This window comes from Ammospiza nelsoni, chromosome 5, assembly GCF_027579445.1.
Source record: "Ammospiza nelsoni isolate bAmmNel1 chromosome 5, bAmmNel1.pri, whole genome shotgun sequence".
NCBI lineage: Eukaryota > Metazoa > Chordata > Aves > Passeriformes > Passerellidae > Ammospiza > Ammospiza nelsoni.
Window position 1 is genome coordinate 42,087,559 of NC_080637.1, and position 13,083 is coordinate 42,100,641.

General features: G+C 37.1%; 2 protein-coding genes across 2 annotated transcripts in view; one reads left to right on the forward strand and one right to left on the reverse strand.

The window, feature by feature from the left end:
- Window positions 1–32: 32 nt before the first annotated feature.
- Window positions 33–6,560, forward strand: RLIG1 (RNA 5'-phosphate and 3'-OH ligase 1). The gene is made up of 7 exons (XM_059471602.1): window positions 33–149; window positions 1,891–2,008; window positions 2,631–2,726; window positions 3,111–3,227; window positions 3,604–3,798; window positions 4,909–5,078; window positions 5,624–6,560. Exons 1-7 carry the CDS (start codon window positions 60–62, stop codon window positions 5,801–5,803), a joined length of 966 nt encoding a protein of 321 aa, XP_059327585.1. The 5' UTR covers window positions 33–59; the 3' UTR covers window positions 5,804–6,560.
- Window positions 6,555–13,083, reverse strand: part of CEP290 (centrosomal protein 290) — a 48,082-nt gene continuing 41,553 nt past the window's right edge. The window contains exons 47-54 of the mRNA XM_059471601.1: window positions 12,789–12,953; window positions 12,343–12,465; window positions 11,886–12,046; window positions 10,080–10,221; window positions 8,382–8,455; window positions 8,130–8,233; window positions 7,638–7,741; window positions 6,555–7,343 (exon numbers count right to left, since the gene is read on the reverse strand). Coding sequence (XP_059327584.1) covers window positions 7,158–7,343; window positions 7,638–7,741; window positions 8,130–8,233; window positions 8,382–8,455; window positions 10,080–10,221; window positions 11,886–12,046; window positions 12,343–12,465; window positions 12,789–12,953 — 1,059 coding nt within the window. The 3' untranslated portion in view covers window positions 6,555–7,157. The remainder of the gene's footprint in view (window positions 7,344–7,637; window positions 7,742–8,129; window positions 8,234–8,381; window positions 8,456–10,079; window positions 10,222–11,885; window positions 12,047–12,342; window positions 12,466–12,788; window positions 12,954–13,083) is intronic.

Genomic DNA, 13,083 nt, shown 5'->3' on the forward strand with positions numbered 1-13,083 from the left:
GGCGGGCGGGCGGGCGCAGGCGCGGCGGCGGCGACGGGCGCGGGCGGCCGGTCGGGGCCATGAGGCGGCGGGGCGCGGTGCAGCGCAAGGTGCCGTGTCTGTTCGTCACCGAGGTGAAGGACGAGCCCTCGGCCAAGCGGGAGCGACAGGTGGCTGGGGCAGCACCGGGACGGGAGGACGGGGGGCAGGCAGGTGGGGCTGGGCCGTGTCCGAGCAGGGGAAACCGCTGGGCCGCGGCTCGCAACAGCACGGACCGTGCCGGCGCCCCCAGCCACGGCCGAGTGGCCAGAAGGTCGGCTGCGGAGTTGAGGGAACCTCACGGGACAGGCTTGTGTAGGGGCTTCCCGCTGAAATGCAGGCAGGAACGCCCGTCTGAGAGCCGTGCTAGCTCAGCCCCACGCTTTTCCTGGCAAGCGCGTACAGGTGTTCACCCTGATGCTGTGTTTGCTTTTTCTAAGTGAGGGCCACCCCAGCATGGCCGCACGGGGAGCCTGTGGGAAAGCGGCCTGCCACTGCCGCCTGTGAGCCTCGTAGGAGGAAAAGCGAGGCTGTGAGATGTGGGCAGACTGGGGCGGCACACTCACCTGTCTAGCTGCAGACCTCCAGCTTGTGTTCCCTGGTTTTAGTGGCAGCTGTGTAGTGAGATGGAATGCAACTGCGGGTGTTCTCCCATTGGTGATTCGCTTCTGGATGAAAGAGCTGAAATGGTTGCCAAAACAACAGTAACATAATTGTTCGACTTAGAGTTAAACCGTCTCAATAATGGTAATATAAGGGTACCTTCCTACACTGGTGATTATCTTCACAGAAAAACCTAACAGGGTAATAGATCTGGAACTGGCATGTGCTATTTTTGTTTGGCTGGTTTGGGTTAGGGTTTTTTTGGTTTTTTTTTTTTTTTTTTTTTATTGTTGCTTTGATTTGTTTTTGTTATGTTTTTGAAGTCCAGGCAAGAACAAAACGTGTTTATGACTGGTAGGGAAAAAGGGGGTGGTACTGGTGGTGAAACCAATGGGAATGTTTTATCGCTACCCTGAAATTTTTAATGTAATCTTGATATGCGCTATTTGTTATGGTTACACATCTTATAATATGAAACAATCGCGTCATGTCACACAAGATCTCATTTTATGAATTCCACATTCTATTTCAAGACTTCTGCAAGACAAGGACTTGCTTTGTGTTTTGCTAGCAGAGAGAGTCCAGATTAAAAGACAAAGTTGACTGGGGAGAGAAGAGGGGGAGGTATCATAATTATAGAGAAAAATATTTGAATCCAAACATCACTGATTGCATGTTTGCAGTGAAACTCTTAGAGAAGCTGTGCAGAAGTCCTAGAAATTTTTACTAGTTGGCTGTTTGTTTAAGATCCACAGGTCATGTATTTCTTTGCTCTTTCAAAGCAAGTGTTTAACTGACATTGCTGATGCTGAGTGTTTAATACCAGGATGCTTTTGCTACCTTGCAAAAACACCTGCTCTGTGTATTGCACTATCATGGTGCTATTGACTTTCATCTCCAAACTGAAAGCCTGGGAAGAGCTAGTCAGGAGGAATTTCTATTGCAGCCTTAGTGCAGGAAGGTGGATCTCAAAATGTTGCTGTGTTGGAGTGCGACCCTGGCAGTTTATATGCCCTGTTTAAAGGGGAAAGCAAAATCATCTTTAAATAATAATCAAAAATGGGAAAGAGGGAGAGACTTTACAAACAGATTGCCCTAGTTATTCTGTCTTAGAGTACTTTGCAAACTATCAAGTTTTGAAGAAATTATTAGAAATCTGCCCTATAATGTGTAATACCTAAAGAGTTGGATTTATAGACGGCAACTGAAAACGGAGCAGGAATCCTTATGAGAGCAAGGCAGTAACATAGACATTTGTCTTCTTTTCAGCCATTTAAAGTTTTGGCAACTGACACTATAACTGGAAAGGCATTAGAGGCAGATGTACACAATGCAGTTCCTACTGAAAAGGTGGATGGAACCTGCTGTTATGTAACAACATATAAAGGTAATAAGGAAGATCCATTTGCAGACTTCTCATGCTGACTAGAACTTGTTTTACTTAGTTTTCCCTTTTTTTGTATGATTTATTTACAGCTGTTTGTGAACTCAAGTGTCATTAAGCATGTTCACCACAAAGTAATAGTTACCATAGACTTGGAACGTGTTTCTAAAGCTGTTTTAGCATTTACTCTCTAAAATATGTGAAGTATGATTGAAGTGAATACTAACATCCAGGAACTATTCTAGTTTTTAAACTTCTGTTAGTAAGTCTTCCTTGCAAACTGGGTCACATATAATAGAGTGTCTGATTTCCTTGGGGAATATTTATAGAAGTAGAGAGGTTGGAAGAAATGAGAAGACTGTGGCTCATTGACTGACTGGGGCTCATGCCTTCACCTGCAGTTGTAAGTGAACTCTGTATTACACTAGGCAGGACTCTACATAGAAGCTAAAATAGATTTGGAAATTCACAGTGTACTTTGAATTTAGAGTGGATGGCTTTGCTTATAAAATTTCTCTAGTGGCAAATAGGAATTCCTATCTTGCCTGTTATGTAGCTGGTTTCAGTACTCTGCAGGATATGGTCACCTCAGTAAAGTGCTGGTTTTGTCTTTGGGAACTCCTAGGACAGCCCTACCTATGGGCCAGGTTGGATCGAAAACCCTCCAAACAAGGTGAAAAAAGGTTTAAGCGATTCTTGTATTCATTGGAAGATTGCAAAGGTTAGTGAACATTTCTTTCCTTCTTTTTGACAATGTGAGGTATCCAGTTAGAAAAACAACTAGGCTAACAAATAATCAGTTGTCTTGCTCCAGTTTTTTTAACATCACCCTTTACGTTGAAGAGATTTAAACTGGACTAAGTAGCTAAAATTTTAATCCTAATTTTTGAACTTTTAAACTTCTTAAAGGCTAAATGCATCTTTAAACTACCCTAATGGTAAAGCACTTGAGTGTGACAGATGTTGGTGTTTGTACAAAGTAACTGGGACTACTGTCTGTAACAAGGTTTAAATCAATCATATTTTGATAATTGCATTGAAAGATGACTAAAGCAAAGTTGGTTAACAGCTTATCAAAAACAAAGTATTGCATTTATATGTCTAGAATTTGTTTGGAATATTGAAGAGGATTTCAAGCCTGTTCCGGATACCTGGATTCCAGCAAAGGACATAGAGTTCTCTAATGGCAATCCTTTGCCTGATGAAAATGGACATATGCCAGGTACCTATGATGCAGCACAGGTAAAACTGGGGAAAGGTGTGTGTGAATTTCTGAAGTGAATTGGAATTAATTCCAGAGTTAAAAATAGTAGTTAACGTATTCAGAAAAAATAAAATTGGAATGTCATTCATTCACTATCCAGAAAGGCTTTGTTTTTCTGACACGTGACACGTGGAAATAATTGCAGTTTGCTGTACAAACTTACAGGCCTTCAGCTGAAGGCATAATTGTCACATTTGCATTCTTCTAAGATACAACAGTTTTTACTCTTTCCCTTTGTAGTTAGCTGTAGGATTTTTTATAATGCCTGTAAAGGCTTCTAGTATGCATTTAATAACTTCAGATATTTACTTTGGTAAAATGTGTTTTCTCCTAGGTTGGGTGCCTGTGGAGAAGAACAGTAAGCAGTATTGCTGGCACTCATCTGTTGTAAATTATGAAGCTGGAGTAGCACTGGTACTGAAACACCATGCTGACCCAGGGCTTCTGGAAATCAGTCCCGTGCCATTATCAGAAATTTTAGAACAAACATTGGAGCTGATTGGAACTAATATCAATGCAAATCCATATGGTAAGTTTATATGGTCTGTTCTTAAATACTTTTTTCTTAAGTGGTATTTTTGAGTGAAATCAATGCATTTTCTTTGTGTTAGTTTTTTAAGAGTTTTCCAGTAGCAACCTTCTTAGAAAGGAGAGAAAGGGCTGGCTGAAGGAACTCTCACCCAGAAATACCTTAGAAAGCTGAGTTGTCATGGGACTAGTTATGTCTGTTAAACCTCAGTTACTATAAAAATGCATTGCTTTTGTCTTCCAAAAAACTGGGAAAACTGTTGTAAATATTACTGTTAAAATACTAGTAGAATTTTTTAAGTTTGTTTCTTGGAGCCTTCACTTTTTTGCATACTCTTTTGATGAATTGAAGTAGAAAACTTCATTCAGCCATTTTTTGGAGCCCCTAAAGTTAGCTTTTGGAGCCCCCACAAGTTGCAATTCTTAGATGATAAAATAGGAATTTTTTTAAGGAAATGTAATTTAGCCTAAATTTCAGTCGTGGCTTCTTCATTTAAAGGCCTTATAAGGAGAAACCAATTACATATGAGCACAAGTGAGTTCTAACTTCTGTGCTTTGCTGTTAGGATAACTTGCAAGGATGGATAGGAAAAACAGTCCTACCCTGGTGTCCTAAGCACTTCCTCAGTATGTACAAGAATTGCAACAAAAAGTTCTAATAGCTGTGTTCTTAAATGAAGATTTATGTTAACAGGAAAAGGCAATGCAGTTGTTAACACTCCAGTTTTAAGTATTCATGAGAAGATTTGCCAGATTTTTCAGGAACTAAGATGTTTGTGCCATTGATCATGATCTGAAGGGTGGAGGATGTAGCTGCTAGCTGTATGGTGACTGAGGAGGTGACCACAATGGAAAACAGACAACTATAAATCTGTGTCATGTTTGTTTTATACAGAGGAGGAGGATGTTTTAATAAATATAAATTAAAATGTGAGAAGGGACAGCTGCATTTGGTACTTAAAAATTTAATTAACTGTTCTGTTAAAGGCAGGACAACATTGTAGCATCTGATAGAAGTTTACCTTTACAGAGTGCTTTTAAGATATCTGCAATAACAAAAGTGAGGAAACACTCTTAACTAGGAGGAAGGTATTTGTTTCTTTGAATGTAGGATTGGGAAGCAAGAAGCACCCTGTACATCTTCTGGTCCCACATGGAGCTTTTGAAATAAAGAATCCACCTGCCTTGAAGCAAAATGACATACTGTCCTGGTTTGAAAGCTGTACAGAGGGTAAAGTTGAAGGAATTGTGTGGCACTGCCATGATGGGTGTTTAATCAAGGCAAGTATGTGGATGGACATGTGGAAAGCACTGTAAGAATATAAAATGTGATGTACTGTGTTCATTTTTTGTCTTCTTTTCCAAATTCTTTAATAGTGAATATTCTTCAACAAACAAGATGACAGTACAATTAGAAAAGCCACTGAATGACAACATAACATGTTGAACTTTTTCATTCCCAACATGCTTATAAAGTAATTGAGAACATATGTTCTTGGCTCTCTGTATAGAAATCATTAAAGCTTAATTCCTCTGTTAAAAATTTTAATTCTCATAATGTTGACTAATAGAACAAGTATTATTTAATAAGAATATGATTTCTGATTAATTAGCAGGTTTGTACTATTTCTGAAACTGTGGAGGACACCTTGGTTCTGGTTTGCCTTTTGCACTTCGTTGTTCATGTTACAGAGATGACTTATAAATGATTTTAAGTGTCCTGATGCAGAGGATCCTAGAAACCACAGCCACCCACACATTCCCAAGCTGGGAATTTTTGCACTATATCAAAATGGCTGAACTGATCTTCTTTCCTTTTCTTTTAGCTCCATCGCCATCATCTTGGTTTACCTTGGCCACTTGCAGAGACATACCTGAATTCTCAGCCTGTTGTAATTTCTTTTAAATGTGACTATGACTTTGAACCAAAGAGTTTGTTTCACCATTTTTCAGTGTTGGATGGACAAAAATTTGACAGACTCAAAGATATCAAGTTTGATGCTTGAAATTAATTTATTCTTTTAAGTTAATTGTTGTATGTTCTGCATTGCTCTTACTTGTGTCTACCACAGAATTCTTCATGAATACTCTTCTAGCTTGGGCAACAGCCCAGGTACTACTGTATCATTTTAAGTTTATCCTAAATGACTAAATAACAGAGTTATGGCAGTCAGAGCAGAGATCTAGCTTCCAGCATGTTTCTTTTATGAAAAATCCTTGACTTTTGAACACATTCCTGGAAACTGTTAGCATTAAGTGTAGGAAGTATGTTTTCTACCACTGGCTGGTCCTAAAAGCTTTACTAATGAATGCAATCAACTGGAAAAGTTACATAGGTTGTGCTTCTACAAATGTAATTATTTTGACACTGTTGTATGTAGATTTGAGACTTAGCATAATGCTTCTTAACAGTGAAAAGACATATTTCAGTTGGGACCAGAATTAGTCTTAAAATTTGACAATTTTTTTGAAGTTGTAACTGTTTCTTACGGGGGAAAACTTCCTGGTATCACTTAACTACATCTGCAGCATTATGCTATTATTTAAAAACCCAGCTAACCTATATTTTAAAGGCACTTGCACTATATTGGGACAAAAAGAGTAAATAATAGAAAATAGTTTTATTTTGGAGAGCCTAGTAAGTAGAGGGAGACATGACTTGGCTTAGTAATTCCCATTTACAACTGTGTCTCAATTACAAAACTTCATCACAGGCATATTAAGATAAGGTATATAAATAATAAAGGTGAAACTGAATGATCATTTGAGTTGGCTTTATTTCATCTCTGCTATAAAAGTATACATCCAGCAATACAAAATAAACAAAATGAAAAATCAGTTATGTACAAAAATACCAGTGGTTTGGCTGAGATACTACAGCTTCATTTTCAGTTCTTTGTTCTTGGAATTTTTAACATTGAGGTAAAAATAACCAGGAACGTAAGAAAAGACATGCAGCACATTCACCCTGAGTTCAGAGTTAAACATTATGGTTGCACAAGACAACAAGAACAAATTACATATTGTTACTGATCTGGGACTTAGCATACTTAGTATGCTGACAGTTTAAATGCTTATTAACTTTTAAGAGAAGCCCAAACTTTCAATTTTACCTGACACCTTATTACTCAAATTAACTGTTCTGAATTAAAATATACCATTGCACAAGAGCTGGGAGAGGTAAAACTCCCTTTTATTTTGACTGCTGTATATAAATACTGACAATGAATTGTTGAATAATCCAATTCTGCCCTCTTAGGTGTGTGCAAACTAACATAACTTTAAGAGACTTGTATAATTCCAAGATAAACACAGACAATTTTATTTTTTGTATCAATGATGAGGATACTGAACACTACCCTAATCAACAGAAGTATTGCCTGGACTATGCTGAATGCCAAACTCTTCACAAAGCTGCTTCAATCTCTCTTCCAAGATAACATTTTTTTTAACTTCTTCTTTGTAGTTATATTTTAGATCCTCAAGTTCTTCGAAAAAGGAAGGGTTATAGGTTTCTAGTTCTCTTCTCAGCTCTTTTGTCTCTTCCTATTGAAAAGAATGAAGGAGTACCACCTTTATCCCGAACTTTGTTAATACTACACAAAACCTTTTTTGCCTTTTTCTTGAGGGCAAAAACTTATCATATATAAGAGAATAACAATCTTGTCTAGAAGCAAAAAATTCTACCCATAAACAGTACCTTCATAAAAACAAAATAGGCTTTGTAAACAATGTTTAAAAATTGACTTTGTCATTAAATATTAATTCAGCTATTAAACAGCTTTCTAGCTAACCATAGTTTTGTTTGTTATCTTGCCTAGGATGATCCTTGCAGCTCACCTTTAATTTCTGTTTTTCGAGCTCTGAAGCCTCCAGCTGTGACTGGAGATCATCCATTTCTTTCAGTAGTTTGTCAATTTTATCCTCCAAAGTTTTATTGTGTCCTGCAAAAATAAAGATTTTTTTTTTTATGAAATATTAAGTAGTGAAAACCCATGGCACAAATAATCTTGTTTCAATAGTTCTGCATCTCCTGAAAGATGAAACAGGTAAATAAAACCAATTGAGATCACCAAACAAGTCACCTGGGGAAAATCATATAAAGTTTACAGCCTGTTGCTCAAAATAATTGATTATGGAGATTTTTACTGAAAATTCTCTTTAAAAAGCTTGTACAAAATCCAAGACCTCAATCTGCTTGAGTTTACACTACTTCAGTATTAATCTACTTAAAATAATTCTGTAGATTTCTTATCAGTTTGCACACATGTTAAGTGGTTTCAGACCCTAAATACAAGAAGATAATTATTTTAAGGTATTGAAAATTATTACCAGCTGCAGGACCTTCACTTGTAGAGGTGTGTCTTTCATTCTTACAAGCGTTCATCTGATGCACTAGTTCTGCTTTTTCTTTCTCTAATTGATTATTAGTTAATCTGGAATATTAAAAAAAAAATAGATTTTTTTTTAATTATTAAAGCATTTTAAACCATAAAATATTTAACTAAAAATTGCAATGACCATTTCCTGATCTTATTTCATGTATATTGGCTGAGGTGTTTAGTTAGTTTAGAAGTACATTACCTTAAAAGCTGAAGCTCCTTCATGATGTTTTGTTCTGTCCCTGTAGCTTCAGGAAGATGTTTAAGATGCTCAATCTTAAAAGAAAAATTAAGGAAGTTTTAATGTTGAAAACAATATCCATGGCAGTACAGTTCAGATAGAGTTCTCTTGAGCCCAAGAATAAAAAAGAATGAAAATAATACTAAGGATGTAACCAAACATTAAGCTATCAGAAAAAAAAAAATTGTTCCTGTACAGTTTCTGCACCCAAAGCTCATTCTTGCCAGCCTTTCCAAAGTTAGTAAAGATCATTGCTACATATTTCATGAAGGGTGAAGAAGTAAGTATTTAGAAATTAGATTTACAAAAAAGTTGGATACATAGCTACACCAATATACTATATTCATATGCATAAGAAATTTATATGCCTAAATAATTTAAATGCTTTAAAAATATTACTGATGTGCTTATTTGCACGTTTGTCCCAGTTCATTTTGAAAAACTGTATGAAAACTCTGTGATTTGCAATGCCAACCCCAACGAGGGTACACTGACTAGGGGTGGCCTGCAGTTAAGTTATAAGAGAGGGAGGGAGCCTCTGAAAGAGATGCCTGGTAAAGATGCAGGAGCACAGTAGTGGTTTAAATATATGATTATGTACAGGTAATAAATGCAGTGACAGTTCATGAACTCACATGAGGCTACTGGCAATTAGAGGTTTTTGTTCTGTTACTACCTAATGTGGTAAGGATTTGGGTTATTTTTTTTTACACAGTCAGGCTCTGTTTTCTGAAATGTAGTTAACTTTGATTTCATCCCTTCATCAGTACTTGAGACATGAAAGAAACTTGAAACTGTGTTGCTCCCAGAGTAATATTCTATCCCTCTTAAATCTGCTCCTAGTATACACTTCATGTTAATAACACTGATGTTAGAAAAGGAAGACCAGGGAAAAATTAATGAAGTAATTGTTTTACAGGAATCAATTCCAAGTTCTATTTATTGAACACATCTACTTCCTCACATAATATATATATATGACTTCACAAATTGGAAGTTTTGTATTTGATACCTTACACTGAGAAGGGCCAGTACCAGGTGCCTGGGGAAGTAAATCATCTGCATATAAATAATTGAGATGAAAGCTGATGTAGGGGCACTTCTAGCACTGCACCTCTGTACTTAAAAGCCAAAACATGATGCATTTCTTCAAAGGTACCTGAGTTCAAAATTCATTAACTCCTTCACGTGTACAATAGCACTTGTAAGAATACTAGAGACTGCACATAAGAGGGCAGACTGGAAACAGAAATGAGGATCCTGTTTGGGACAGTGAACTCAATACGCTCCTGCCCCCGACCAAAAATCCAAACTGGAGGGAATAGGGGAATCTCTGCAGCAACCTCACTGCAGAACAAGCTGGAAAGCTTCTAAGACCTTTTGAAGCATCCATCCACAGGCTTTCATGTGATCACTGAAACTATAGTAAAAACCCAATAGAAGAACACAGTAGAAAAATAACAGTTGACTGCAAGTCAAGAATATATATTGATAATATATGGTAAACCTCATTAGTTGGCTAAAATATGTAAATATAGCAACTGTGACTCAAAAAACCTAAAAAGTAAAGGATTGGAGAAAAAACAAGTATTCTGCCACTACAGACATTACAAAGACAAGCATTCTACTTTTAAGGTTATCTAGGTTAATTTTACTCACTTGTTCTTTTAGATCTTGTAAATTTTTATCAGCATTGTGTTCACGTTCTGTTGCTTCCTGAAGCAGCCGTTTAAGGTTAGCAATGCTTTGGGTTTTCTTAGCAATATCTATTTCCATTTCCTTCAACTTGGTTTCCTGCATTCTGGCAGTATTTTTATTTAGAAAGAATAAGAGCAAAAGTTAATACTTATGCAGAAACAGAGATTAAAATATCTTTAGGAGAATAAATGCTGTAAAATACACCCTAAAATATATTTGGGGCATTGGCCTTGAAATAACCACTGGCCTTATAAATACAGTTTTCTGAAATAAGCATTATGAGAAACACATCTTTAATCCTTGAATAAATAAAGGCTTTTCTAGATGTTACACTTCTGTAGTTCTCTTTTTGCGCCTACACTTTATTAAAAGGGGACAGGAATCTCTTTAGGCTATTGCACATAAACCCCAAACACCTGCTGCTAAAAGTGTACATACTGGTGCAGTATAGACACTAGTTGGATCTTATTTCAGTGTTATACCTTTGAAAGTGTTTTTTTAATGATTTAGTAATTTATGGAAAATGTACTGAGAAAAGGGTTAATACAGATGGAGAAGATGAAGACTCCAATGCCAAAACTATTCTGCAGTAAATTGTTTATCCTGGAGGAAGAGCAGTCTGAGGAAGATTCCATTTTGCTTTGAGCTTTACAAGGCTCCAAAAGGTTTGTGTAGAATTTGAAATGTTGTAAGGTACCTCTAGAGGTTATGCAGCCCAATCTCCCATCTGAATCCATCTGGATTTTCAGATAGCAATTCAGTGTCCAACACCTTGCTACCTGCCAGAGTCTTCTGAAGGGTCACTGGGATGACACCCATCCCTTTGTCTGCCCTAAGAAACACTTACTGTTACCATGTATATGCATTGGTAGATGTGCTGGTGAGGTAGATTGCATGTTAAAGTTCTCTAAGCAGCTTCTCTAGGTTAGCAAGGTCATTATGTTATTAACTTACTTTAAATTCATGTTAAAGTAAATGCAAATAGATGGCTTTATTCACAAGAGTTGAAATAGGCAAGTACAATTAAACATGACCATGTATTTTGTAGCTATACATAACTATGTGTCTCTCAACTAAATAGAACCAAGTAGAAATGTTTTTCAAAAGAGGTGAAGAACAAAAAGAATAAATGTATGAATGCTGCTGTGCTGATATGCCAGCTGTTAAGGGCCTGTGATCTTCACTGCATGCTCATATCCTCTCTCTGCTGTAGCCATTAGCTACTTCTGTCCTGTCCTGCGGTCGGTTTTACCCTCCTTAGACAAAATATGGTTGTCATCTGGCCTTGCATAGAGACATTTTACCTCACTGGATAGTTCAGGGGAAGCTTAAAAACAACCAAATGGCTTTTTGAAGTCTCAGTGAAAAAATGGCTCAGCAATATGTATGTCATAGTAGCACTAGACCCTCCAAGGGATCCTGTGCGAGTGCAAGACTGGGAAGGGAGTAAAATCTTGGACATCAGCAGTGATCTGACCTAAGATGAAATTAGACAAGTCTCTCTCCTGTTCAGCTGATTTTATGTCCTAACAAGTTTACTGTCAGAGGTTCTGATTTTGTAGATACATTCCATTTCTGTTTATTAAATAATACTTTGCAACTCATCAACTTACTTCACCCTGAAGTCATCCAGGAGTCCAGGACTAATATTTCTTACCAAAAATTTGCTCTCTGCCATCCTTACACAGAAGACAGGTTGTTTATTTCTCTCAATAGCATAAGCATGGTATCATTTTTCTGTCCTCTTATTACATTCTCAATTCCTACCTTGTTACAATGGACTTCCAGTTTCTGCTGTCAGCTCCATCAAATTGGCTCTCAGCCAAATTTAGCTTCTTAATGGTTTCCTCCAGCTGAACATTTAATTTCCCATTTAATATCTCCAAGTTATTCTTCTCTATTCGTAGCTTCTCTACAGTGTCAGCTTCCTATTGTTCAATAAAAGAAAAGCTTTATGGAATACTTAACCTCACAGGAAGCATCTCAAACGATGGTGAGAGAGGGTCAGTGCTGATGGAGGGGAAAATTGCACCCAAGACTACTAGCACTTCAACTTCCAGATTTGGTCTTGAGCTGGTCCTTGGACATCTCCTCTCCACATATAGTGAAATAAAACTGTCATAGCAGTATCAGTGTTATATCAACCATTAAGAAAAATAAAAACCATATACTTACCATAACCAGTGCCTAATGGAAATAAAGGGATGCATTAAAATGATCATACCTTTTTCAGTTCTTTACGCAGTCTCTCATTTTCAGTAATGAGTTTTTCCATTCCTTTGGTTTTAGATTCATAACGCACATTCAGCTGGCCCTCCAGATCAAGTTTCGTTTTTTCCATTTCAGACTAAAGATCAAACAATTTGTTAAAACACATTTACATCTCTTAGTAGAAGACTTCAGATTTCCATTTTTAAAGCATAGCATAGTTACAGCTACTTAGCACAGTGAACATTTTATCACATAGTTAAATATATCCTTAAGGTATAAAGTACCTTAAACTCTGCAGTATATTATGCTAAAATGAAGTTTTGCCTTTCTGTTCTATATATTTCATGACTGGTATTTTCAAAACAGTTTTGTGCCAATCAGTATCAACAGGCTTACTACTCCATTTTGTTACTAACTTGCATATAAAGTGTTACCTAAATATAGTTACTAAATCTGTACCTTTAGCCTCTCATTTTCCTGCTTAAGAACAAGTAATTTCTCATTAGAAACCACAGCTGGAGTTTTTTTCAGTTCTTCATTTTCTCTTTGGACTCTCTCTACAACCTTTTTCATCAAGCCAATTGTTTTTTCCAGTTCTGGGACTGTCTTTCCACTTTTACCACCCTACAGAGGGGGGAAGGAAAAAAGTAAAAGTGAGCAAATAGTTAGTCTTAACATTCTGAGATACTCCAAATCTTACTTTATCGCTTTTTTTCCCATTGCAATTCACATTTATAGGAAAAAAGATGCTTTA

Bases quoted from the DNA above. Each gene is read 5' to 3' on its own strand.
- RLIG1 (XM_059471602.1), top strand. From the start codon at position 60: ATGAGGCGGCGGGGCGCGGTGCAGCGCAAGGTGCCGTGTCTGTTCGTC. The intron at 3,799-4,908 runs GTAAGTTTATAT...CTTTGAATGTAG, and splicing joins TATCAATGCAAATCCATATG to GATTGGGAAGCAAGAAGCAC. The intron at 5,079-5,623 runs GCAAGTATGTGG...CTTTTCTTTTAG, and splicing joins ATGATGGGTGTTTAATCAAG to CTCCATCGCCATCATCTTGG.